Source organism: Zea mays, chromosome 6, assembly GCF_902167145.1.
Source record: "Zea mays cultivar B73 chromosome 6, Zm-B73-REFERENCE-NAM-5.0, whole genome shotgun sequence".
Taxonomy (NCBI): Eukaryota; Viridiplantae; Streptophyta; class Magnoliopsida; order Poales; family Poaceae; genus Zea; species Zea mays.
The window spans coordinates 19,073,426-19,100,464 of record NC_050101.1 but is presented as its reverse complement, the minus strand read 5'-3'; the positions used below and the strand labels follow the sequence as shown (position 1 = coordinate 19,100,464).

Here is a 27,039-nt window from a genome sequence, read left to right as displayed (position 1 = left end):
TATTCACCTCAGTCAAATGGGGTAGCTGAAAGGAAGAACCGAACGGTGTGTGACTTAGCTAATGCTTTGTTACAAAGTTCGGGGATGCCTGACATCTGGTGGGACAAGGCAGTACTCATGGTGTGTTATGTCCTGAATAGGGTACCGCCTCGCAACCGTGAGGCGACGCCCTATGAAGGATGTAAAGGAAAGAAGCCAGATCTTTCTCATCTTCGGACTTGGGGCTGCCTTGCAAAGGTGAATGTCCCGTTGCCGAAGAAGAGAAAGCTAGGCCCTAAGACCGTAGACTGTGTCTTCCTGGGTTATGCACATAACAGTGCGGCTTATAGATTTCTAGTGGTCCATTCCGAGACGAGCGAAGTCGCTGTAAATGTCATAATGGAGTCTCGGGATGTGACATTCTTTGAGAGCATTTTTCCTATGCGGGATAAGGAAGTAGTAGCCTCAGATGGTCCATCTCGGACATATTCTCTGCCCTCAAGTGTCCTTGATCAGACTCCAGATTTGGAGTTAAGGAGGAGTAAGAGACAAAGGACTGAAAAGTCTCTGGGAGATGATTATATAATTTATCTAGTGGATGAAGAACCACGCTCCCTCGCAGAGGCATATGCATCTCCGGATGCAGAGTACTGGAGAGAGGCTGTCCGTAGCGAGATGGATTCTATCATCTCGAACGAAACTTGGGAGATATCAGATCTCCCAGCTGGTTGCAAGCCTGTGGGCTGCAAATGGATCTTTAAGAGGAAGAGGAGACCCGATGGTACTATTGAAAAGTACAAGGCCCGTCTTGTGGCTAAGGGTTTTTACTCAAAAGAAAGAGGATGATTATTTTGATACTTATTCTCCGGTGGCTCGATTGCCCACTATCCGTGTGCTTTTGGCGCTGGCGGCTGCTTATAAACTTCTTGTTCATCAAATGGATGTAAAGACAGCATTCCTAAATGGAGAGCTGGAAGAGGAAATTTATATGCAGCAACCAGAAGGATTTGTGGTTAAAGGACAAGAGAGCAAAGTGTGTCGCTTGATTAAATCCTTATACGGTCTTAAGCAAGCTCCCAAACAATGGCATGAGAAGTTTGATAACACTCTGACCACTGCCGGGTTTTGTGTAAACGAAGCCGACAAGTGTGTGTATTATCGCTTCTCTGGGGGCAAAGGTGTCATCTTGTGTTTATACGTTGATGACATATTGATATTTGGGACCGATTTGGAGGCTATCATGGAGACAAAAGTATTCCTCTCCAAGAACTTTGATATGAAGGACTTGGGTGAAGCTGATGTAATATTGAACATCAAGCTGATAAAGGGTGAGGATGTGATTACTTTGTCACAATCCCATTATGTGGAAAAGGTCCTGACTCGCTTTGGACATATGGACTGTAAACCAGTCACCACGCCCTATGATCCATCCTACACGCTCAGCAAACATGAAGGCGAGCCTGTGAACCAGCTACTATATTCGCGGATCATCGGATCTCTCATGTACCTGAGCAGTGCAACTAGACCAGATATCTCATATGCAGTATGCAGACTGGCTCGTTATTCGGCCAGTCCAGGAGATAGACACTGGGTAGCATTGTACAGAGTGCTTCGGTATTTGAAGGGAGCGATGAATCTTGGTATTAAATATACCGGATATCCGTCAGTACTTGAAGGATTCAGTGATGCAAACTAGATCTCTGACTCGGATCAAATGAAGTCTACAAGTGGCTATGTGTTCACTTTAGCTGGTGGGGCCGTGTCATGGAGATCATCTAAACAAACAGTGTCGACACGTTCCACCAAGGAGGCTGAATTAGTTGCGCTTGATTCAGCAGCATTGGAGGCTGAATGGTTGAGAGACCTGTTGTCAGACCTTCCAATGTTAGCAAAGCCGATACCGGCTGTCCTAGTATATTGTGACAACACTTCTGTGTTGCTGAAAGTGAACAGTAGAAAGGACAACCAAAAATCCTCGAGGCATATCAGAAGACGACTTGATTCATGTCGGCATGCTAGAGAGACGGGTGTAATAACCGTAGATTACATCAAGTCTGAAAGGAACCTTGCTGATCCTTTCACCAAAGGACTGGCTCAAAAGCCAATCCAAGCAGCGTGCATGGGAATGGGACTCGTACCCTGTTAGCGGTTTCAACTGCGGATAACTGTCCTGTGTGACCGGAGGTCCCGAGATCTAGGCTCCAAGAAACGAAGCACTGTGGAACAAAGAGCACAAAAGACAAAGAGTCTCATGAGTTGCTGTGCTCTGTCTGTATGGCAGGTTGAGCGATATGCTCTTAATAAAGTCAATGCTATAAGAAGGGAAATTGTCCTACAGAATTTCCTTAATGATTTCACCTATATGAGCTGACTGTGGGGTCGCAGTCCGGGAGAGAATGGGGTTTTCTCTCTAGTGAGCTCATGAATAGATACCAAAGGGCATGACCGTGACGCCCTGCCCCGTAAGAGAAGCAGATTATCTGCCTAGTACTATGTGCCTTTTGTGCGAAGACTCTCACACTAGGGTTTGTGGATCAAGGCGTAGTCCTCCGCTTACTCGTGCAGGGTTGGAACACACTGGGATAGGCTTTGGTTCAAACCTAACAAGTACCTCTGCCGAAAAGTAGTATATAAACAGTACGGGAGCTCAATGACATTGATCAGAAAATAAGAGTGAAAATGGTGGGGATTGCTATTCATTGGAGGGATTTTCCCTTTTATTTTCACATTAAAAAAAAGGAGAGGCCAGCCAACTGGGCCGCTCAAGGCCCAGCGGCCGAGCAGCCCAGCGGCCGGCTCTGGGCGAGCGGCTGATGCTACGAGGGCGTGCTCGCGCAGAATCGAACGACGCTTAGCGCTTGCGCGAAGGGCACGCTCGCCAACGCAGATAGAGCGGAGCGCAGGGGGCATCGAGCGGCGGCGGCGGCGGAGCTCAACTGCAACTCCGGTTTGAGCGGATGGGCGGCCGTGTGAGAGCACCTAGAGGGGGGGGGGTGAATAGGTGATCCTGTAAAAACTTCAAACTTAAGCCACAAAAACTTGTTAAGTGTTAGCACGATTATTGCCAAGTGGCTAAGATGAAGTCTCAACAAAACACAGTACCACAAGAAAATCAAGCACAGAGGTGACACAGTGGATTTATCCCGTGGTTCGGCCAAGACCAACTCTTGCCTACTCCACGTTGTGGCGTCCCAACGGACGAGGGTTGCAATCAACCCCTCTCAAGCGGTCCAAAGACCCACTTGAATACCACGGTGTTTTGTTGTTCCTTTCACTATCCCGTTTGCAAGGAATCTCCACAATTTGGAGTCTCTTGCCCTTACAAGTATATGATCACAAATGAAACACAGAGTAAGGGAGGGAAGCAACACACACAAATCCACAGCAAAAGCGCACACACACGGCCAAGAATCGAGCTCACAAAACTATCTCAGAGTTCTCACTAGAACGTAGCTCGAATCTCTTAGAATCACAAACGAATGCGCAAAGACTAAGTGTGGATGATCAAGAATGCTCAAGAGTTGCTTGTGTATCTCCTCCATGCGCCTAGGGGCTCCTTTTATAGCCCCAAGGCAGCTAGGAGCCGTTGAGAGCAATTCCGGAAGGCTATCCTGGCCTTCTGTCGACGGGGGCACCGGACAGTCCGGTGCACACCGGACACTGTCCGGTGCCCGATTTGTTTCCATAACGGGCGCTTCTGACCGTTGCCGACCGTTGGAAGATCTGGCGCAGTTGGCGCACCGGACATGTCCGGTGCACACCGGACAGTCCGGTGACATCTTCCGACCGTTGGCTTTGCCACGTGTCCCGCGCAGATTGCGCGGTCGACCGTTGGCCCGGCCGACCGTTGGCTCACCGGACAGTCCGGTGCACACCGGACAGTCCGGTGAATTTTAGCCGTACGCCGTCGGCCAATTTCCCGAGAGCGGCCAGTTCGAGTCGAGTGAGCCTGGCGCACCGGACACTGTCCGGTGCACACCGGACAGTCCGGTGCTCCAGACCGAGCTAGGCCTTGGCAGCACACAGCCAAGTCCCTTCTCCTCTTCTCTATTCTTCTTCTTTCTGTTTCTAACACTTAGACAAATATATTAGTACTCAAAACCAATGTACTAAGGCTTAGAAACATACCTTTACTTCATGATTTGCACCTTGTTCATCCATGTACATAAAATCACAATTAAGCACATGTGTTGGCACTCAATCACCAAAATACTTAGAAATAGCCCAAGGGCACATTTCCCTTTCAATCTCCCCCTTTTTGGTGATTTATGCCAACACAACATAAAGCAACTAGAACAAGTGCAAACTCACTTCAAATAAAACTTAAAGTTATTTTGAATCAATTTTGGCATATATGGATCATCCTTTGCCACCACTTGGTTTGTTTTTGCAAATCAAACTCAAATCTCTATCTCTAAGTTAAACACACATGTTGAAGCATAAAGAGAGTCATTCCAAAAGAGATTGATCAAAGATTTCAAAAACTCCCCCTTTTTCCCATAATTACTACTTCTCCCCACAGGAAACCAAAAGAGACAATAAAAGAGTTTTGCAACATCAAAAGCTCTACTCTACTATTTTCAAATTTCTCAAGTGGTAGCTGATCCATTTATTGCTTTGGCCTTTATTTTCTCCCCCTTTGGCATCAATCACCAAAACGGGATCAATCTTGGCCCTTTAACCCCATTGCCTCACCAAAATCTTCAATTAAGAGCAAATGGCAATAAGAGTACATGAGATGGACTTGGAATAAGTTACCCTCTCATCGGAGTGCAGTGGAAGTCTTTCATGGTCCAAGTCCACCTTTTCCCTTTCAATTCTCCTTTGAGACTAAAACAAGCAAACTCAAGCATATGGTTAGTCTCAAAGGGTCAAGTTGTAACACATCTCCCCCTAAACATGTGCATCACTTTGCAACGGACTTGTGAGGTCCAGGGAGTGTTCGTACAACTTGAGCACCATAATAAGCAACAAAATTCAGAATGGACGTGATCAAAGGCATAAACACATGTATGCTACATTTCAATCCAAGTTCCGCGAATCTAAGATATTGAGTTCACTACGCAGCCTGCAAAAGGTCTTCTCATCTAAAGGCTTGGTAAAGATATCGGCTAGCTGGTTCTCGGTGCTAACATAAAACACTTCGATATCTCCCTTTTGCTGGTGGTCTCTCAAAAAGTGATGCCGGATGTCAATGTGCTTTGTGCGGCTGTGCTCAACAGGATTTTCCGCTATTCGGATAGCACTCTCATTATCACATAGGAGTGGGACTTTGCTCAGATTGTAGCCAAAGTCCCTGAGGGTTTGCCTCATCCAAAGTAGTTGCGCACAACATTGTCCTGCGGCAACGTACTCGGCCTCAGCGGTGGATAGGGCAACGGAGGTTTGTTTCTTGGAGTTCCATGACACCAGGGACCTTCCTAAGAATTGGCACGTCCCCGATGTACTCTTCCTATCGACCTTACATCCAGCATAGTCGGAATCTGAGTACCCAATCAAGTCAAAGTTAGACCCCTTTGGATACCAGATCCCGAAGCAAGGCGTAGCAACTAAATATCTAAGGATTCGCTTCACAGCCACTAAGTGACACTCCTTAGGATCGGATTGAAACCTAGCACACATGCATACGCTAAGCATAATATCCGGTCTACTAGCACATAAGTAAAGTAATGACCCTATCATTGACCGGTATGCCTTTTGATCAACGGACTTACCTCCTTTGTTGAGGTCGGTGTGTCCGTCGGTCCCCATCGGAGTCTTTGCGGGCTTGGCGTCCTTCATCCCAAACCGCTTCAGCAAGTCTTGCGTGTACTTTGTTTGGGAGATGAAGGTGCCGTCCTTGAGTTGCTTCACTTGGAACCCAAGGAAGTAGGTCAACTCGCCCATCATCGACATTTTGAATTTCTGCGTCATCACCCTGACACGTGGTCGGGGTACCGTTCATCCTCGAAGCCAGGGGGTTGCTCCACGTACACCTCCTCTTTTATTGGCCCGTTGAGGAAAGCGCTCTTCACATCCATTTGGTACAACCTGAAAGAATGGTGAGCGGCATATGCTAGCAAGATACGAATTGATTCTAGCCTAGCCACAGGAGCAAAAGTCTCCTCAAAGTCCAAACCTGCGACTTGGGCATAACCTTTTGCCACAAGTCGAGCCTTGTTCCTCGTCACCACTCCGTGCTCGTCTTGTTTGTTGCGGAACACCCACTTGGTTCCCACAACATTTTGCTTGGGACGAGGCACCAGCGTCCAAACTTCATTGCGCTTGAAGTTGTTAAGTTCCTCCTGCATGGCCAACACCCAATCCGGATCTAGCAAGGCCTCCTCTACCCTGAAAGGCTCAATAGAGGAGACAAAAGAGTAATGTTCACAAAAATTAACTAGTCGAGACCGAGTAGTTACTCCCTTGCTTATGTCACCCAGAATTTGGTCGACGGGATGATCCCTTTGAATCATCGCTCGAACTTGGGTTGGAGGTGCCGGTTGCGCTTCTTCCTCCATCACGTGATCATCTTGTGCTCCCCCTTGATCACACGCCTCCTTTTGATGAACCTGTTCATCGTCTTGAGTTGGGGGATACACCGTGGTTGAGGAAGAAGGTTGATCTCGTTCACCTTGTTCCTGTGGCCGCACTTCTCCAATCGCCATGGTTCGTATGGCGGCCGTCGGAACATCTTCTTCATCTACATCATCACAATCAACAACTTGCTCTCTTGGAGAGCCATTAGTCTCATCAAATACAACGTCGCTAGAGACTTCAACCAAACCCGATGATTTGTTGAAGACCCTATACGCCTTTGTATTTGAATCATAACCTAACAAAAACCCTTCTACAGCTTTGGGAGCAAACTTAGAATTTCTACCCTTCTTCACTAGAATGTAGCACTTGCTCCCAAAAACACGAAAGTAAGATACATTGGGTTTGTTACCGGTTAGCAGCTCATACGACGTTTTCTTGAGGAGTCGATGAAGGTAGACCCTGTTGATGGCGTGGCAAGCCGTGTTCACAGCTTCCGACCAAAAGCATTCGGGGGTCTTGAACTCTCCAAGCATCGTCCTCGCCATATCGATTAGCGTCCTGTTCTTCCTCTCTACCACACCATTTTGCTGTGGTGTGTAGGGAGCGGAGAACTCGTGCTTGATCCCTTCCTCCTCAAGAAACTCCTCCACTTGAAGATTCTTGAACTCGGACCCGTTGTCGCTCCTTATCTTCTTTACCTTGAGCTCAAACTCATTTTGAGCTCTCCTGAGGAAGCGCTTGAGGGTCCCTTGGGTTTCAGACTTATCCTGCAAAAAGAACACCCAAGTGAAGTGGGAAAAGTCATCAACGATAACTAAACCATACTTACTTCCTCCTATGCTTAGATAGGCGACGGGTCCGAAGAGGTCCATATGCAGCAGCTCCAGGGGTCTTGACATGGTCATCACATTCTTGCTGTGATGCGCTCCTCCCACCTGTTTACCTGCCTGACAAGCTGCACAAGGTCTATCTTTTTCGAAATGTACATTTGTTAGACCTATCACATGTTCTCCCTTTAGAAGCTTGTGGAGGTTCTTCATCCCCACATGTGCTAAGCGGCGATGCCATAGCCAGCCCATGCAAGTCTTAGCCATTAAGCATGCATCTAGACCGGCCTCTTCTTTTGCAAAATCAACTAAATAAAGTTTGCCGTCTAGTACACCCTTAAAAGCTAGTGAACCATCACATCTTCTAAAGACAGACACATCTACATTTGTAAATAAACAATTATATCCCATTTGACATAATTGACTAACAGATAGCAAATTATATCCAAGACTCTCCACTAAGAATACATTTGATATAGAATGCTCATTAGAAATTGCAATTTTACCTAGCCCTTTTACCTTGCCTTGATTCCCATCACCGAATATAATTGAATCTTGGGAATCCTTATTTTTGACGTAGGAGGTGAACATCTTCTTCTCCCCCGTCATATGGTTTGTGCATCCGCTGTCAATAATCCAGCTTGAACCCCCGGATGCATAAACCTGCAAGGCAAATTTAGGCTTGGGTCTTAGGTACCCAACTCATGTTGGGTCCTGCAAGGTTAGCACAAATGTCCTTAGGGACCCAAATGCAAGTCCTGTCTCCCTTGCATTTTGCCCCTAACTTCCTAGCAACTATTTTCCTATCCTTTCTACAAATAGCAAAGGAAGTGTTTAAAGCATAATAAATTATAGAAGGTTCATTCACTACTTTCCTAGGAGCATGAATAACATTCTTTCTAGGCACATGAGCAATATTTCTCCTAGGCATATGTACAACATTTCTCCTACACATATTCCTATCATGCTTATAAGAAGAACTAGAAGCAAACATGGCATGAGAATCATAAACATGTGAATCAAAATCATTATAAGCATTTCTAGCATTTCTCCTATCACTATACATAAAAGCATGGTTCCTTTTAGCACTACCAGCCATAGGGGCCTTCCCTTTCTCCTTGACGAAGATGGGAGCCTTATGGCTTGTTAAGTTCTTGGCCTCTCTCTTGAAGCCAAGACCATCCTTAATTGAGGGGTGTCTACCAACCGTGTAGGCATCCCTTGCAAATTTTATTTTATCAACTTCATTCTTGCTAGTCTTAAGTTGGGCATTAAGACTAGCCAATTCCTCATTTAATTTGGAAATTAAAACTAGGTGTTCACTACAGGCATCAACATCGAAATCCTTACATCTAGTGCAAATCTTAACATGTTCTACACAAGATTTAGATTTATTTGCCACTTCTAACTTAGCATTTACATCATTGTTAACACCTTGTAAAGTAGAAATGGTTTCATGACAAGTAGATAGTTCATAAGAAAGCATTTCATTTCTTTTTACTTCTAAAGCATATGATTTTTGTGCCTCTACAAATTTATCATGTTCATCATACAATAAATCCTCTTGCTTTTCTAAAAGCCTATCCTTTTCATTCAATGCATTAATCAATTCATTGATTTTATCTATCTTAGATCTATCTAAGCCTTTGAACAAGCATGAATAATCTATGTCATCATCATCACTAGACTCACTATCACTAGAAGAAGCATAAGTGGAGTCTTGAGTACTCACCTTCTTCTCCCTTGCCATAAGACATGTGAGACGCTCGTTGGGGAAGAGAGCCGATTTGTTGAAGGCAGTGGCGGCGAGTCCTTCGTTGTCGGAGTCGGAGGAGGAGCAATCCGAGTCCCACTCCTTTCCTAGATGCGCCTCGCCCTTTGCCTTCTTGTATTGCTTGTTCTTCTCTCTTTTGTTCCCCTTTTCCTGGTCACTTTCATTATCGGGACAGTTAGCAATAAAATGACCAAGCTTACCGCATTTGAAGCATGAGCGCTTCCCCTTGGTCTTGGTCTTGCTTGGCTGCCCCTTTCGACCATTTAGCGCCGTCTTGAATCTCTTGATGATGAGAGCCATCTCTTCATCATTGAGTCCGGCCGCCTCAATCTGTGCCACCTTGCTGGGTAGCGCCTCCTTGCTTCGTGTTGCCTTGAGAGCAAGGGGTTGCGGCTCGTTGATCGGACCATTCAAAGCGTCGTCCACATACCTTGCCTCCTTGATCATCATTCGCCCGCTTACAAATTTCCCAAGAACTTCTTCGGGCGACATCTTGGTGTACCTGGGATTTTCACGTATATTGTTCACCAAATGAGGATCAAGAACGGTAAATGACCTGAGCATTAGGCGGACGACGTCGTGGTCCGTCCATCGTGTGCTTCCGTAGCTCCTTATCTTGTTGATAAGGGTCTTGAGCCGGTTGTAGGTTTGCGTCGGCTCCTCGCCCCTTATCATTGCGAACCATCCAAGCTCTCCCTCCACCAACTCCATCTTGGTGAGCAAGGTGACGTCGTTCCCCTCATGAGAAATCTTGAGGGTGTCCCAGATTTGCTTGGCGTTATCCAAGCCGCTCACTTTATGGTATTCATCCCTGCACAAGGAAGCTAGAAGAACAGTAGTAGCTTGTGCATTCTTATGAATTTGTTTATTAATGAACATGAGACTATCGGAACTATCAAAGTGCATTCCACTCTCTACAATCTCCCATATACTAGGATGGAGAGAGAATAGGTGACTACGCATTTTGTGGCTCCAAAATCCGTAGTCCTCTCCATCAAAGTGTGGGGGCTTGCCGAGTGGAATGGAGAGCAAATGAGAATGTGAACTTTGCGGAATACGAGAGTAATCAAAAGAAAAGTTCGAATTAACCGGTTTCCTTCTCTCGTAGTCGTTGTGGTCCTCGTCCTTTTGGGAAGAAGTAGATTCATCGCTGTCGTAGTAGACGATCTCCTTGATGCGCCTTGTCTTCTTCTTCTTCCCTTCCTTCCGTCTATGGCCCGAGCCGGAGTCGGTAGGCTTATCGTCCTTCGGCTCGTTGACGAAGGATTCCTTCTCTTTGTCATTGATCACAATACCCTTCCCCTTAGGATCCATCTCTTCGGGCGGTTAGTCCCTTTGTGAAGAGAACGGCTCTGATACCAATTGAGAGCACCTAGAGGGGGGGTGAATAGGTGATCCTGTAAAAACTTCAAACTTAAGCCACAAAAACTTGTTAAGTGTTAGCACGATTATTGCCAAGTGGCTAAGATGAAGTCTCAACAAAACACAGTACCACAAGAAAATCAAGCACAGAGGTGACACAGTGGATTTATCCCGTGGTTCGGCCAAGACCAACTCTTGCCTACTCCACGTTGTGGCGTCCCAACGGACGAGGGTTGCAATCAACCCCTCTCAAGCGGTCCAAAGACCCACTTGAATACCACGGTGTTTTGTTGTTCCTTTCACTATCCCGTTTGCAAGGAATCTCCACAATTTGGAGTCTCTTGCCCTTACAAGTATATGATCACAAATGAAACACAGAGTAAGGGAGGGAAGCAACACACACAAATCCACAGCAAAAGCGCACACACACGGCCAAGAATCGAGCTCACAAAACTATCTCAGAGTTCTCACTAGAATGGAGCTCGAATCTCTTAGAATCACAAACGAATGCGCAAAGACTAAGTGTGGATGATCAAGAATGCTCAAGAGTTGCTTGTGTATCTCCTCCATGCGCCTAGGGGCTCCTTTTATAGCCCCAAGGCAGCTAGGAGCCATTGAGAGCAATTCCGGAAGGCTATCCTGGCCTTCTGTCGATGGGGGCACCGAACAGTCCGGTGCACACCGGACACTGTCCGGTGCCCGATTTGTTTCCATAACGGGCGCTTCTGACCGTTGCCGACCGTTGGAAGATCTGGCGCAGTTGGCGCACCGGACATGTCCGGTGCACACCGGACAGTCCGGTGACATCTTCCGACCGTTGGCTTCGCCACGTGTCCCGCGCAGATTGCGCGGTCGACCGTTGGCCCGGCCGACCGTTGGCTCACCGGACAGTCCGGTGCACACCGGACAGTCCGGTGAATTTTAGCCGTACGCCGTCGGCCAATTTCCCGAGAGTGGCCAGTTCGAGTCGAGTGAGCCTGGTGCACCGGACACTGTCCGGTGCACACCGGACAGTCCGGTGCTCCAGACCGAGCTAGGCCTTGGCAGCACACAGCCAAGTCCCTTCTCCTCTTCTCTATTCTTCTTCTTTCTGTTTCTAACACTTAGACAAATATATTAGTACTCAAAACCAATGTACTAAGGCTTAGAAACATACCTTTACTTCATGATTTGCACCTTGTTCATCCATGTACATAAAATCACAATTAAGCACATGTGTTGGCACTCAATCACCAAAATACTTAGAAATAGCCCAAGGGCACATTTCCCTTTCACCGTGGCTTGCGCGTCCCTCTGCGCGTCCGCCCGCTTCTCGTCTCCTTAAAAGCATCCCCTGGCAGACGGTGAAGCAGCGACTGGTTCTCTGCTCTTTCTCCTCTGTTCTCTACTCTGGTTCGTTTCCATCGCTGTCAACCGGTGGTGGTTCTAGCTGGTACTGATTGAGAGAGGAAGGGAGTGGTGCTGCGTTCGTGATCTGTTGATTTGCTACAGCACCTGTGTGGTGCCGTGCATCCGTTCTGATTGTTGTCCGCCGTGGCCTGGTGCTTGGGCTCCCTGCTGCGCGGTGTTCCTCTTCTCGGGCTGGTGCCGTGGACGTCTCCCTCGGCTCCGGCAGCGGCTCTAGTATCTCCGTCAACCTCCCGCCGTGCAGGTCCGAACGTGGGCGGCGGAATTGGTTTTCTGGGACAGAACCTTGTGTTCGCTGAGCTGGTCTTCCCACGTAGACAATCTACGTGCTGTGAGTTACCCGTTGCCTCTATTTATTTATTGAGTAATTTTGTGCAATCTGCTAGTATTATTTACTTGGGTGTGATTGCACAATTTGTGGGCGGATTTATTAGCTCGATGATGATAGCGGTGTAGTGAGACAACGTGACAGTCTGGGTTTTAGTGTGTTGTTAATTTTCAGCATTGATATTATTTGTGCCTAGTCATCTTTTACTATTGTGCAGGCTGATTATTTAAGTTTATTATTATTCCTTAATTCCTGTGCACACTGTTTTGATTTTGATATTCATGCTTGATTTCTAGGCTTATAATATTTGATCTAAAACCCTGATTTGGTAAGATAGGACTGTCACGTTAGTCGAGGATCTTTGATCACCACTTAGCGTTGGAGGGCTGTTCAGTGCAGCAACCCGCTATTTTGAGAGCAATATTTCAATATAAACAATCATGTTTATATGCTTAATCTGCCTTCTTCATCTGCAAGCCATGTTTAATTCTCAAATGGACTTGAGTAGCTATGTTTCATGTTTTCTTGTATTAGAATTGCTACTGTTCATTGCTGTTATAATTACATATGGCATTTATCTGAGTTATATGCTTGTTTTATTTGGAATTAGTATATTTAATATATTTAAATATTATGGAAGTATGTCACTTATTTCTCTAAAACTACAACAAGATCAACTTCTCAATACATCAATGACTTCGGTGCTGATGAATGGTTGTCCCGGACCTTGGTAGAGCTGCAGTAGGGGCCTCCGTCAGGGCGATCCACTGTCCCTGTACCTATTCTTACTGATCGCTGACGTCCTGCAAACCCTCATAAAGCGTGATGGCCGTGTCAAACACCCCCTTACACCTGCAGAACCCTGTGCTGTGCTACAATATGCGGATGATACTATGATTGTGATGGAAGGGGACCCGACCAATGTGTGTGTCTTGAAAAAGCTCCTGGACATCTTCAGCTCGGCAACCGGTCTATGCATAAATTTCCAGAAAAGCGTGCTGGTTCCAATTCACATGGATGAGCCAACTGTTCAACAATGTGTATCTTTGCTCGGCTGTAGGCGTGAAGGTTTTCCACAGACATACCTAGGGCTCCCTCTCTCCCTAACAAAGACTAGACTTTCAACCTTTGTTCCTTACATGGCAAAAGCAGACAAATACTTAGCGGGTTGGCAAGCCGCTCTCCTCAACCCAATGGGCCGCCTGGTGCTGATCAACTCGGTACTGGACAGTCAGCTCGTATACATCATGAGCTCCCTGCAGTTGCTACCAGGTTTCGTGAAGAAAGTGGACAGCAAACGCCGCTCCTTCTTGTGGTCTGGGAAGGACAGTTGTTCAGGTGCAAAATGTCTGGTAGCCTGGGACGGTGTCTGTTCAGATAAGGGAGAGGGGGGCCTGGGCGTCACCGATCTGATGACAAGGAACACCTGCCTCCTCCTCAAGTTGCTTCACAGGCTCTTCACTGCTATGGGTTCTTCCTGGGCCGGCTGGGTCAGGGGGCGCGTCTGCTTAGCTACGCTGACCGGTGACCTGTCTGGTGATCACTGGACGACCCTGCGCGCCCTGCTCCCTCTCTACCGGTCGATTACTACGTGCTTGATCAAGGATGGCCGGTCGACAGCTTTCTGGTTTGATGCTTGGCATGGGGAAGATGATCTGTCTACCAAGTTCCCATCCCTCTTCAGTCACGCCAAGAAAACTGAGGTCAGTGTGCGTGAAGTCCTGGAAACTGGCCTTGCAGCACACCTCGTACCACGCCTGACCCCGCAAGCTGTAGAAGAGCGAGATGCACCTCAGTTGGTTCTCGACGACGTGTTGCTGTCCGAGGCGCCGGACGTGCGCCACTGTCCCATTGCTGGCGTTGGAGGCAATCTACGTACTGGGAGCCTTTACCGTGTCATGCGCAATGGCGAGGGGGTGCACAGTGCCGAGGCTGCCTTTGTTTGGCGAAACCAAGCCCCCCTCGGGTACATTTCTTTGGCTGGCTTGTCAACAACGGTCGCGTCCAATGCCGCGTTAACCTGTCCAGGAAAAAAGTTGTCCAAGATACTACGTGTGAGGTCTGTGGGCAAGCCCCCGAGGACACGGCGCACATCTTCCTCCACTGCGGTTTTGCTTCCAGTTTCTGGGGTGCTCTGGGAGTCCAGATTGCCCCGGACCACAGCAACGTTCTTCTGAGCCTGCTTCGACCGTCTACTGTCCCGGCGAAACACTACAACATGTTTGTCCTTCTCTGTTGCTGGCAGCTTTGGAAAACGCAGAAATGCTGTGGTGTTCCGCGGGGAAAGATCACCGCTTGCAACAATCATGCTACTGTGCCGCTCTGAAGCTGAATTATGGAGATACAGGCTACGACATGAGGACTACCGGATCGTGGCTGCCTGGTGTCGTGCTTTGTGTGTAACGTAGCATAATCTCATCGATGTAACCTACCGCCCCCCTGCTGTACTAAAAAAGGCGTTTTGGCCACAAAAAAAAGTAATGCAATTCAGGTGAGGATCATCTCCCCTCCGGTGACATTCAAAAAAAAAATCAGCTGCATATACCACATATTCGTGGCACTAGTAATCAAATACATGCGTGTTTAGATCTGGGGAGCTAAAAGCAACTTCAGCAGCCTCTTTATATCCTTTCTAATAAAAAAGAACAAAATTCTAGTGAGTCTCCAACATAACTTCTCTGATTAGATTTTCATATAGTCATCCTCTATTTTGAATTTATGAGGTGCTAGACCGGATGGTTTAGCATTCTTATCGGCACCCCCGCGGCCTAGATTCGAGCCTCCAGTGTGGTGCACTTGGGCTGGTTGTTTTGGGGGTAAAAAATATATGGGTGGTGCAGGGGTTCAGAGGTTTTCTTAATCTGCGTGAGAAGATCTTCTCAAGTGAGAAATACCTGGAGCTGTCTAGCCACCGCGGATCAAGTTTTTTTTATTCAAGACCCACTATATAGTGCGCACAAGATATAGGGAAGTTGTTGGGTATGGTGGAAAGATATAGCCAGAGAGCGATGCTTATTCAAATTGTGCTCTCCAAATGATAATTTGGATAGTGAGTTTGAGAAATACTCTTGGAGATGTTATAGCAGTTATGTTCTGTTTCGGATGCTAAATAAGAGGGCTAAATATGGGCTATTTTTTTAGTTACTAAGAGCTAATATGGCTAACTGGTGGTTGGAACTGGCCCTTATTATACAGTTCATGTTTACTAGCCAACTATTATCAAAACATAGGCCAAGTTCTAGTCATATACATAAACACATATCTATATGCACACCCTTTCGAATTTGTTTTAGCTTTACCAACACATATGAGTGCATGATTTGCTGTTAACGTGGAAATATGTTATCCACGTCACGACGCTTTTTTTTTTTAACAAGAACGAGGCACGCAGGGTGAAGGGAAGTAAGCCCCCGCAGCATACCATCATTGGCCACACATACATGGGCTGCTTCCTGGGTTTATGGGCCATGATGAAATGGCGGTTTGGCGTACTTGCGCACTGGGCCATCCACGGCCTTGGACTTCATTCAAATCTATCTTACTCTCACCCTGGTCTTCCTCTCAGAAAGGGAAATGAAAAATAAAAAAAATGAAGTTTTACAAAAAATAAAAAAGAAAGAAAGAATATTAGAAGGAAGTGGAAAAGTATGCCTCAAGCTGGTGCAACAATAATTAAAATAACGCAAGGCAGTAGTCACACACACACAGCACAGAACCGCCACATGACATCCACTGTTTTTTTTTTGCAAACAAACAAAACATAATTATCGTCATCATCGTGACCATTCATTCAATCAATAGATGAAATGGTACAAGTAGTAGTAGTGCAGGAGAAGAATCGGAGGCTGATCGATAATAAGCCATGGAAATCAAAGAGCAAGCGCTGCATCGTCGTCTCCGGTGGCAAATCAACAGGACAAAACCACGGGCGTGGACGTCTTAGCTGGATGGATTGGGATTAGGATTAGGATTAGGATTAGGACCAAGAAAGCCTGCAGGCGCCACGTCACGCATCATTGCCAAATGCCAAACCACCCACCAATTATTGCTACTAATTTATTGTTTTTTCTTTCTTCTCGCTGCTGTCTTGTTCTTGTCCCGATGCAGCATGCTCTACCAGCTCCAGCGCTCGTTCTCGTTGCCGTCGGCGTCGGTGGCCGGCGGCAGCTGCGAGTAGAAGCCGTAGTCCAGGTCCTCCTGCTGCTGCCTCTTCCCGGCGTTGGTGCTCTTGCCGTGGTAGTGGTGCGCGAGCGCGGCTCCCCCGAGGACGGCGAGCGTGAGCGCCTGCGCGTGCATCCTGGCGTGGATGAGGCGCATGCCCGTCGCCCGCGCCGGCGCCCGCCGCCGGCTGTACGCCACCGACGCGCCCACCGCCGTCGCCCACACGGCTCCTGCACAAGCACAACAGCAACAGCATGTTTAATTTGTGAATCTAAGCTAGATTTGACAGCTGCTGCACGACCTGATCTGAACGTGCTCTGGTTATACCATATATTGAGGACGAGACGATGATGGGGAACGGGGATCGCAAAAGGCAAAAAAAAAAAAAAGATCCAAAGGGGAGGACATGGTGGAGATGCAATCGATGGGGTTCAGTGTCAGTAGTTAATTAACTGGACGATTTAGAGTCACTCACCGATGGTTGAGAGCTTGTGCTCCTCCACCCAGTACTGCAGCGACGAACTCATCCTTTCCATCTCTCTACCTCTTTGGATCTTCACTCGAAACGATCTGCTAGCTAGCTGTGTGTGTGGTGGATGCGTGCTTGATTTTCCAGCAGCCAGATGCCCTAGCTACTTATAACTGAGGAGCGACAGTGGACTGTGTGTGTTGAAGAGCATCAGCCTGCCATGGAAAGAGGGGAAAACAGGCGGAGACGACGACGAAACCAAAGGCAGCCGCAGCCGCAGCCGCAGCCGGGCCTTCTGTTTTCTGCCTCTCCTCAGTCCTCCGATCCCCCGGGTTTCCCTAGCTTCTTTCTTGTGGGCAGTAAGCAGGATGTGGGTTCGGTCGGTTATCCAGCCTGTTTTTTAATCCACCGGCTCCTGCTTTTTATAAAGTATTTTGTCCATATGGATTACAGTTCAGCCGCAGCGAACAGTTTTAATCGTGCCCAAGGTTTTTCTCAGTCAGTTCAGGCACGGGTGGGTCCACCTTATCTCCTCCTCCATTCCTAGTTACCAATAAAATACTCTTGTTTCCGGGCCGTGAGTGCTATGCTGGACCCGGTGTCAGTGGCACAGACGTAACAACGATGTCACCTACCGTCTTTTTTTTTTGATTTGGTCCTTTTTCCAAAAGTTTTTTATAAATACACCTTTTTTGTTTGATTTCAGAAAATAGATTCTCACCTCGACGCCGTTATCATTGGTGCCGAGGTTACACGCCTCGGCGTCAATTTGGCGCTGAGGTCTCAGATCTGTGCGATGAGGTGGCGCACACGTGACAGCGAGGTCGGCGCCATGGATCTGGACGCCAACCTCGGCGTCGAGACCAGTGGCGCCGACCTCGGCGCCGTCGATCTTGGCGTCGAGGTTCGCAATATAAACGGCGGCCATTCTTTCCTTGCAGACGCTGCTTTTTTATCTCATTCTTCACGGTTTTCTTCTTTCTCTCTACGACTACCATCCTCAAATATCACCAAATTGGACCTTTGAAACTTGTATTTGATCCAGTGGTCTTCTGTGGCAAGGTATCCTCTGACTCCTTTTTTTGTCATCGATTTGGTTTGTATGAAATATATGTCAAGGATTTCTAATTTTCTTATTATCGAATCTTAGGATGCCTATGCGTGGTAAATCTTCTAAACCAAGATAACCATTGTATATATTGTATTATCGAATTGTAGCGTTTAATGTTTATGCGGTTCTTAGAACGAAACAACTTGAATTTTAGGAAGGGTCCGTTGATCGAAAATGCCTTCGACCCGCTGCCTCTGCCTAGTGGTGTTCCAGTGCCTATGTGTTTTTGTGGTGATCCGTGCAAGGTAGTCAAGTCCGATGAAGAGGACACGTACATGCAGAGGTATTGGATGTGTGCTAACTATATTTATCAGCCAACGATTACTCAACGCCGCATTATCTTGATGGTGAGAATTTTATAGTCTAACATTTCTCTAGTTTCGTACGAATTGATGCATGATTTATTTGGCGCCTACCAGTTGCATGCTTTGTAGACTCCTCCACCGCTCTGTGATTTTGAGCAGTGGATTGACTCTAAGATCTCGCAGAAAGACAAGGAGTGAATGAAGAAGCTAAATAAGTGGGAGGAAGAGGACAAGGAGATGATGGAGAAGAAACAGAAGGAGCTTGCGGCGGAGAAATAGCGAACAGAAGAGGTGGAAAAGAGGCGTGTTGCTGCTTACAAGGAGGAGAAGCAGAAGAAGCTTGAGCGTGCACGCCGTGTGAAGCAGCAATGGAGGAGAACCCCAATGCTTTCAAGAAGGGAAAGTGGCCTCGTTGCACTCAGTAGTCTCGTAGTTTGGGTAGTTTTATATTGATTAAGTCTCGAACAATGTTATGTACTAATGCACTTTTTACTATCCTTTAATTAGTGCACTCGATATTATGGTTTTATGTATTGCATCTTTTAGTACTTTAGTTTACTTATGTGCATGTTTTAATTTTGTATTTGTTTGATGCAATGGGCAAATATTGGCACTTCAAACAATGGGAGGTCTCTTGTTTCGGCATAATACTGATAGAACGCTGAAAAGTCTAGATGCCATAGATGTACGATCTACACAAAATTTCAGCAGAATTTCCCTTGTTTTTGACATTCTCAACAAAAATATTTCACATGAACATATTATCTTAATCCAACATTTACATAAACGCAAATATATATCATACATATCCAGATAATCCATATTAGTCAATAATGATAGCCCACAGAAGTCCATACATTATATAATAAAAGTCTGTACAGTCCATAAAGTCCATACAACTCCATATAATCAAACGTAGCATGGTCCAAATAAAATAGTGACCGTCAACGCCTCCTAGTCTTACCCTTGCCCTTACCAAGAGCGGCAGTCCCTAGAGTGTAACGGTCAGGCGAGCAGTGTCGTCTACGCTCCTGTGGCTGCGAAGGCTGTGTCGACGGAGAGTCCTCGAGTTGCGAAGGCCCAATCTCCACATGGCCCTCCACCTCGTCTTCCTCATCCTCGTACCCAATGCCATGGCCTGTGGATGCTATAGCTGTGTGGGCAGAAGAACCCTGCCCAGGCAGGCGAAAGGAAGGAACGTGTATGTCCCATGGCGCGGTGGTCCTGCAACCACAACGAGTGGCCGCTCTGCGTAGGCGGTTGGCTAAGCGCTGTGGGCCAAAAACATGCTAAGCAACATCATGTATCGAATTTTGGATAGCAAGGTGTTTTAAAAGCTTATGTCCAGGAAGGTACGCGTGTTGTTGTTGCCGATTGTCGAACAGAAGCGCTCGATGTCTTGTACCGACCGTTTCAGTGTGTTGCCCTGCAAAAGAATTCAATCATATTGGCATTACATAGATGTCATATTTTGTGCATTTCGAATTGAGTAACAAGTTTTAACCAGTACCACTCGGTCCAAGATCGGTGCTGCCTCCACTTGTGTCCCCACTCGAGTGTCTTGGTTGTACGCCGTGTCTTCGTCGTCCGACGAATCGATGTCGGTGTAGTCATCCTGTGTCCACTGTCCCCTAAGCTTGCAACGAGTCACACCTTACTACCAAACTTGGTACTGCCTATAGTCTGTTGTTGTGCGGCTCCTCGTTGTCGTCCACATTCTCACCCATCAAATCCCATTCTTCAATGTATGCCCTATGGTGTTTCCTAAAGTCTATAATCTTCTTCTGCTACCGACGATCAAACCTGCAGCAAGCCACAATGCAATTTTAACATGCAAGCTAATATAATGGAAATCTAGGATAATTGAATTTGAAGAGACCACACTTACTTGTGCAACTCCACTGAAGTTGGAACATCCTCAACTGGCCACAGCTGCTTCTTCCCCAACTGCCTTGCAACCCTACGTGGTAGGTGCCACTCAACGCACCAAAAGGAGATAAGAGGGCACCTCATCCTGTACAAGTCCTCGTCCAAGCTGCACACGGAACTGAATACCATCGAAGCCAACTCTGGTGCGTCGTACGGCTGCCATGTGACCTGCAAAATTGGAGAATACCATGTCATGTTGCGTACAAACAAATAATCTAAGGATACAATGAAATGGTTAGCTGTAGCGCTCCAAAAATTCAAATCTAGAAAATTTCTTGAACTCGTTCTAAATTCAAAATGAATTTTAAAATTTTGTTTTAAAATGTTTGTATGCGAGTTGATCTCAACAAAGAAAATATAGTGGTCTATATTCTCTCCAAAATTCTCCTCAAAATATCCTACAAATATTTCCCCAGTGATTCCCCTCAAATTCTTTCCAGAAATACTGCCTAAATATTCCACCGATATTTCTCCAAATATTTTTCTCCTGAGAAATACCCTCAGAATCATTTTAAATCCCTACAAATATTTTCTTAATAGTTTTCCTTATGCTCATACGTATACATACGCCTCCGGTGTCATACAATGAGCTCTACAAGCTAATTCCACTTATCCACGGCTAATACATGCTTATCTCCCACTAATCCTCGCCTCCTCCCCCTAATCCCCCCACCTTGCCTATAAATAGAGGGGCAAGGGGCTCCCCTCATGCCATCCCAAGCCATTTCATGGCAACTCACTCTCACCCCCACACAAGCACAACACAAGCACAAGGATCGTTCGATCATTCATTTGATCGTTCGTCCAACTGTTCATAGTTTGTTCGTTCGTTCGTCCGATCGTTCGATCGTTCGTCCGATCGTTCATGGTTCGTTCGTTCGTCCGATCGTTCGTCCGTTTGTTCGTCCAATTAATCATTGTTCAGCCGTTATGCTGCCGAAATTCTGATCGATCGTTCGTCCGATCGTTCGATCGTTCGTCCGATCGTTCATAATCCCTATTCATCGTTCATCGTTCGTTCATACGTACTATTCATCGTTCATCGTTCGTTCATAATCCCTATTCATCGTTCATCGTTCGTTCATATGAACTATTCATCGTTCATCGTTCGTTCATAATCCCTATTCATCGTTCATCGTTCGTTCATACGAACTATTCATCGTTCACCGGATCGTTCATAATCACTATTCATCATTACTATTCATCGTTCGTCCGATCGCCCAAATATTCAACTGCTCATCCATCATGTTGTTCAGCTCACCCAAGACCTGCCAGACCAGTATCTCAGTCATACTAACTCCGGTGACTGTGATTTTCCTTCCAGTGAGAACTTACCGTCTGGTCACCCATCCCAGATTGCTCCAAGATGAGCACGCTTAACTTTGAAACTTTGAGGTTCTTTCGAACCAGGCTTCCAAAAAGAAAGGCGAACCATGTTTGTATGGATACGCCGTCAATCCTATAAAACCTGGCCCAAGATACCACAGCCCACACGGACCAGAATATCACAGTATTCCAGCTATCTGGGTCCCGCCTTACTGTTGTCCCATTTGACACAGAAGGTAGGAACAGTTGTCGCTAACATAAACCTCCGCCAATGATAGCCCATAAATAATTCCTGGCACTCTGCTCAAAAATACATTTGTATTTATGATTTTCCAAATATCTCTAAATATTCGAATTTTGGAATATTCTAGGAATATTCCTTTTTCCTTTTCTTTTTCTAATTCCTATGATTATAAAATCCAAAACTCCTCCATCCAAACTCTGATTTCGATAATTCTTGTTTCTAAATTCTTATCAAATTATCCTCTATCCAACCATGTCATCCCTTAAGCATGGTTCATATTCCAGAAAACTCCAAAAATACTCTTGTCCCATATTCTGCCTATAATTTCTCCATTCGAACTGAGTCAGACAATTCTTCCACCACTATTCTCATAAACAGTAAACTCTATCGTACTAAACCATATGCACCCAGCTATAAATACATCCAGAGAGTTACCCTCTCCCTCCCCACACCCTCAGCACCCTGAGCCAAGGCAAAACTCCCACCCACTCAGTTACCCCGCTCTGCCACTACACTTCTAGTGTTGGCTCACCTCCAATACACTCTTCGGGTAAGCATCTCTACTCCATCAACACAAACTCTACTCGAAGCTATATTCACCAATCCACCACCATTCTGACCACTATATTGGATATTTGTTGATATACTTGCTGGTTTGTATGTTTGCTTGTTCTTACTGCGTAGTTATCAGAGCGTTCGTGCTGTCCCGTGAAGGCCAGTTCCGCAAGTCTACGCCAGACGGTGGAGCTAGAAGCTAGTACCGCGAGCTCTCACCCTTTCGCCGGTTAAAGCACAGCAAGCTCACTGGATACCTTTGATGCATAAATTACCTAAGTTTTTCAAACACAACCCTCAGCCTGTTATTTTATGCATTATATGATTTTGCTGCTAAGAGACAAGTTAATATGGCCACCCAACCTTAGAACTTTGCCGTAAATCATCTTTATACTCCTTGACATTTTTGTTAAAAAATGATTTGAGAAAAGGTGTGAGTTTTTCAAAAGAAAATATTTTTCAAAATGTGTATGATGAAGGGTTATCACCCTTATCACCTTTGAGTGGGATGATCAGAGACTCCTCGGTTTTGGGGAGGGCCTTAAGGTGTTGGCTCAGCCGGGTTAGGTGTGAGCATGAAGGATTGTCCCTCTCATATAAGGACCGGTTTGTCATTCTTCACTGCCTGTACTCTTATCAAGTACAACCGCTCGAGACTGTATGGGCAGTCGCTTGATCCAAACTTGCATGGTCCGCACCCCAGGGTTATGGTGGCTGGGGAGCACCGGGAGGACAAGGAGGGGGAATGTTTTGTCCTGGTTTGGGCATGGAGGTGACCTTGTTCCTTCCGGTATAATCGTTAAGGTAAAGTCGTGCAAGGGAGGAGAGAGTTTCGGATTCGGGTCTCATTGGCCATGAGATCGCAGAGCCAGACTAGTGGGTAAAGTGTACACCTCTGCGCAGAGTTCAAAAACCTATTCGAATAGTCAGCGTCCACGGATATGGATGAGTTATGGCTTGGTTTGACAATTAGTGTTTTGTTTTCCAAAATGCTTTTGAAAAGGTGGTTTTAAAAGGTCCGGCGGTTGAGCTGTGAGCTATGGTGGACGGGAAGTCCAGTAGCTGTTTTTTAAAATGAAAACCAGTGGGAAACTACCGAGATTCCTGGATGGTTTAGTCCAGGGGATTTTGTTCTATATTGAAAAACTTCCTGCTCCTTTGGGAGAGGATGCGCTTTGAAAATGATAAAATGTTTTACAAAATAGCCCTGCATCAAAAATTGTTTTTTCTGCAAAAATATCCTGAGCTCCACATACTCCATGCATTATATCTGATTTCCCCATTCCGTGGGTGAAGGTGGGCTGCTGGGTACGTAAGTACTCACTCTTGCTTATTTGTTGTTTTTTAGAGAAGGAGATCGCTGATCGGGTAAGAGTTACGCCTGTTTCCCAACCATGCCTGTGGCTGTTGGACCGCTGATTTGCTTCGCTGCGTATATCAGGTTGCTTCAGCCCCACTCTGATGATATGTCCCGAGTTGTGGATCAACTCTTAAAGTTGATCGCCACCTTTATGGGTTTGTCTCGTTTAAGCAGATCTGTAACCATCTGATGTATAAATGTGTATACTAGCCTCTTGGGACTAGTATTTGTATCACATTTGAGTCCCAGAGGATTGGGACGCTTCATTAGCACTTACGCTGGAGGCCGAGAGTGTGTCCAGCTCATTGACGTACTCAATGTACGTCTGCTTTGACCTGGCAAAAGGAGTTGAGACCTGGTCCCAAACGTACGCATACGTAGGACGTCGATGAAGAGGAACACCAACGAACTAGGGACAAGGAGCAAAAACTTGTGGACGACCCACCGGTATATGAGACCACATCCACAGCTGCAAGAGGTACACGCAACCACCTAGGTAGGAGGAGGACAAAGTCCGACGACACGCCTCACAAAGCTGGCGGTACTGGAAGGATAGCACTGTGGAGCCTGTACTGCCCTACCGTGTCCCAGTTGGTGAGGCAGTGGATGTGCATCCAAGACACGCTGTCCCCCATTCTGTCTGGGAAGAGGACGCAGCCAAACAAGTGAAGGATCCACGCCCGGTAGTAGTACTGAATTGTCTAATCGTTTGCATCTTTAGGACACAATGCGAAAGACTGCCGAAGCCAGGTGATTGGTACTCCAGCAGTGCGGTCTGCACCCTGTGAATCATCTAGGCCCCTTAGTGATGTTTTGGTAATTAATGACAACCATATGTGGACTAACAATTCTTGGAGAAATAAGAATGCAGGTTGGACCACAGAGAACAGAAAGTCTTGGAGACTTATAAGCATTGGTTGTGGATCAGGTGAAGGTAAAGGTATAACATAGGTTTTGTTTTTTGCCGGTCACCAGGTGTTTAGAGAAGAAATTGACCGGATTAGTAGGCTAGATAGCCGTACTATAAAGAGGGGTCAATGACTTTGGTCTGTATAAAACTTAGTGCCTCATAGAGCATCTAGTGGTTGCTGAGAGCACCTAGAGGGGGGTGAATAGGTGATCCTGCAAAAACAACTCTAAACAAAACAAACTTGGTCCAAAAGTGGATTAGTGAAATCTAAAACCAAGTTCGAATGAGAAGAGCGAGAGGAGAAGAGGGACTTCTTCATTAGATTGCTCTCACAAGGTGAGTTTTAAACTTAGAGCAATATTGAAGTGAAGTAGAGAGCGAGGAAGAACTACAATCACAATAAAGTAAGTAGACAAAGAGACACGGCGATTTTTTTACCGTGGTTCGGCCAATGCCTACTCCACGTTGTGGTGACCTCCTTTGGTCAAGGGTTGCACTCAACCCCTCTCAAGTGATCCAAAGATCAAACTTGAGTGACACGTTTTTCTTCCTTATAACAATTTCCCGGTTGTGAGGAATCTCCACACGATGGAGTCTCTCACCCTTACACAAATGATTACAATCAAATCCGGAGTAAGGAGGGGAGTTGAAACACACACAAGAGCACAAATGCAGCAGCAAACACACACACAATCAAAGAAGAGAGAGCACGAATGAAAATGACAGAGTTACAGCTCAAGAACGCGCTTCAATCTCTCTCTAGCAATTCGACAACGTGGATGCGGAGTTTTGGAGTTGTTGTGTGCTCAAAGGATGCTTGTGTACCAGGTAGAGGCGCCTAGGGGCTCTATTTATAGCCCCAAGGGCCAAGGGAGCCGTTGCTCCTCCATTTGGAAGGCTCTGGTTTCCTTCTGTCTGCGGGTGCACCGAACAGTCCGGTGCACACCGGACAAGGAACAGTGCCCGATTTCTTTCCTTAAACGGCCGAGCCGACCGTTGGCAGCAGCGCCGCGCCTGGCACACCGAACAGTCCGGTGCACACCGGACATGTCCGGTGCGGCCTGCCGACAGTTGGCGCGGGCGACGCGCCTGCCACGTGGCCGCGGTTGATTGCGCCCGACCGTTGGGCACTGGCGAGAGCCGTTGGCGCCTGGCGCACCGGACAGTCCGGTGCACACCGGACATGTCCGATGAATTATAGCCAGCGCCTCTGGCTCAGTTCCCGAGAGCGGCCAGTTCGGCCGCTGAGTCTCCAGCCTGGCTCACCGGACAGTCCGGTGCACACCGGACATGTCCGGTGAATTATAGCCACGTTGCTGGCTCTTTTCCCGAGAGCGGCCAGTACGGCCGCTGAGTCGACTAGTCGAGTTGACCGTTGACTGGGCAGGGCACCAGACAGTCCAGTGCTACCTAGACTTGGCCAAGTTTGGCCAAGCTTTGCCAAACTTGTTTTTTTCAACTTTTCTCGACTTGTTGTGTTACCTAGCACTTAGATGAACATAGTTAGGACCTAAAGCAGTTGACTAAGTGCTAGTAACATACCTTTATCCATTTCTCCAAAAGGTTTTGCAATATGCTCCATTCCAAGTCTATTATGCACTTTCTTTGCACAGCAAGGTTAGTAGCCAAAACAAAGTGCTGAAAAGATAGGTGAGGATGTATGCAACTTATCCAAACACTCAAATCACATTTCCATGTTGGTTTTGAACAAGTTGCACTTTTGGTCCTCCAGTTCACCTCATTTGGACTTGATCACTTCAATTTGCTTTCTTTTCACCTGTGCTCATACTCATAGAAGGCATGTTAGTTGAAAGTGATGTGTTGGGCACTTAATCACGAAAACACTTAGAAATGGCCCAAGGGCACATTTCCCTTTCAATCTCCCCCTTTTTAGTGATTTATGCCAACATATCAAAAGCAACTCAAACTGCACTAACATAACCAAATGAGAGCCAAAATGTGCAAATTGAAGTCAAACTAAAAACCAATTGAAATATAATCGGATTTGGCATATTTGGATCATTTTGCCACCACTTGGTTTGTTTTTGCAAAACAAATTCATTTTGCTAACATCTAAGTCAAATCACTTTATTTTTGCAAATCAAACCATTTTCAAAGACTGGTTTTGATCAAACACTTAAAGCTCCCCCTTTTTCTCTTAAAAAGCTTTCTCCCAAAAAGAGAATAGTTTTATAATTAGAGAGCTCCTCTTTGACATCAAGAGGGTTTTGATCAAATAGACAAGTTCAAAATACAAAAATTTTGAAATTCACAAGTGGCGGTTGAGCGGTTGATCCAGTTGCTTTGGCCTTAATTTCTCCCCCTTTGGCATTAAGCACCAAAACGGAGAACTTAGTGGCCTTTAACCCCATTGCCTCACCAAAAATTACAAATAAATATCGAAAGCAATGAGAAAACACAAGGGCGACATGGAACAAAGTACATTGATACCGTAATGCAGTGGAAGCCTTTT

At 46.3% G+C, this 27,039-nt stretch overlaps 1 protein-coding gene and 1 long non-coding RNA gene across 2 annotated transcripts; one reads left to right on the top strand and one right to left on the bottom strand.

Moving 5' to 3' along the window:
* Window positions 1-15,827: 15,827 nt before the first annotated feature.
* On the bottom strand, window positions 15,828-17,199 carry LOC100277233 (uncharacterized). Its single transcript, NM_001150863.2, has 2 exons — window positions 16,833-17,199; window positions 15,828-16,587 (listed from the first exon to the last, which is right to left on the bottom strand). Exons 1-2 carry the CDS (start codon window positions 16,891-16,893, stop codon window positions 16,310-16,312), a joined length of 339 nt encoding a protein of 112 aa, NP_001144335.1. The 5' UTR covers window positions 16,894-17,199; the 3' UTR covers window positions 15,828-16,309.
* Window positions 17,200-17,713: 514 nt separating this feature from the next.
* On the top strand, window positions 17,714-18,790 carry LOC103629056 (uncharacterized). The gene is made up of 3 exons (XR_002263081.3): window positions 17,714-17,888; window positions 18,092-18,284; window positions 18,426-18,790. It is a non-coding gene; the product is annotated as an uncharacterized lncRNA (long non-coding RNA).
* The last annotated feature ends 8,249 nt before the right edge of the window (window positions 18,791-27,039 follow it).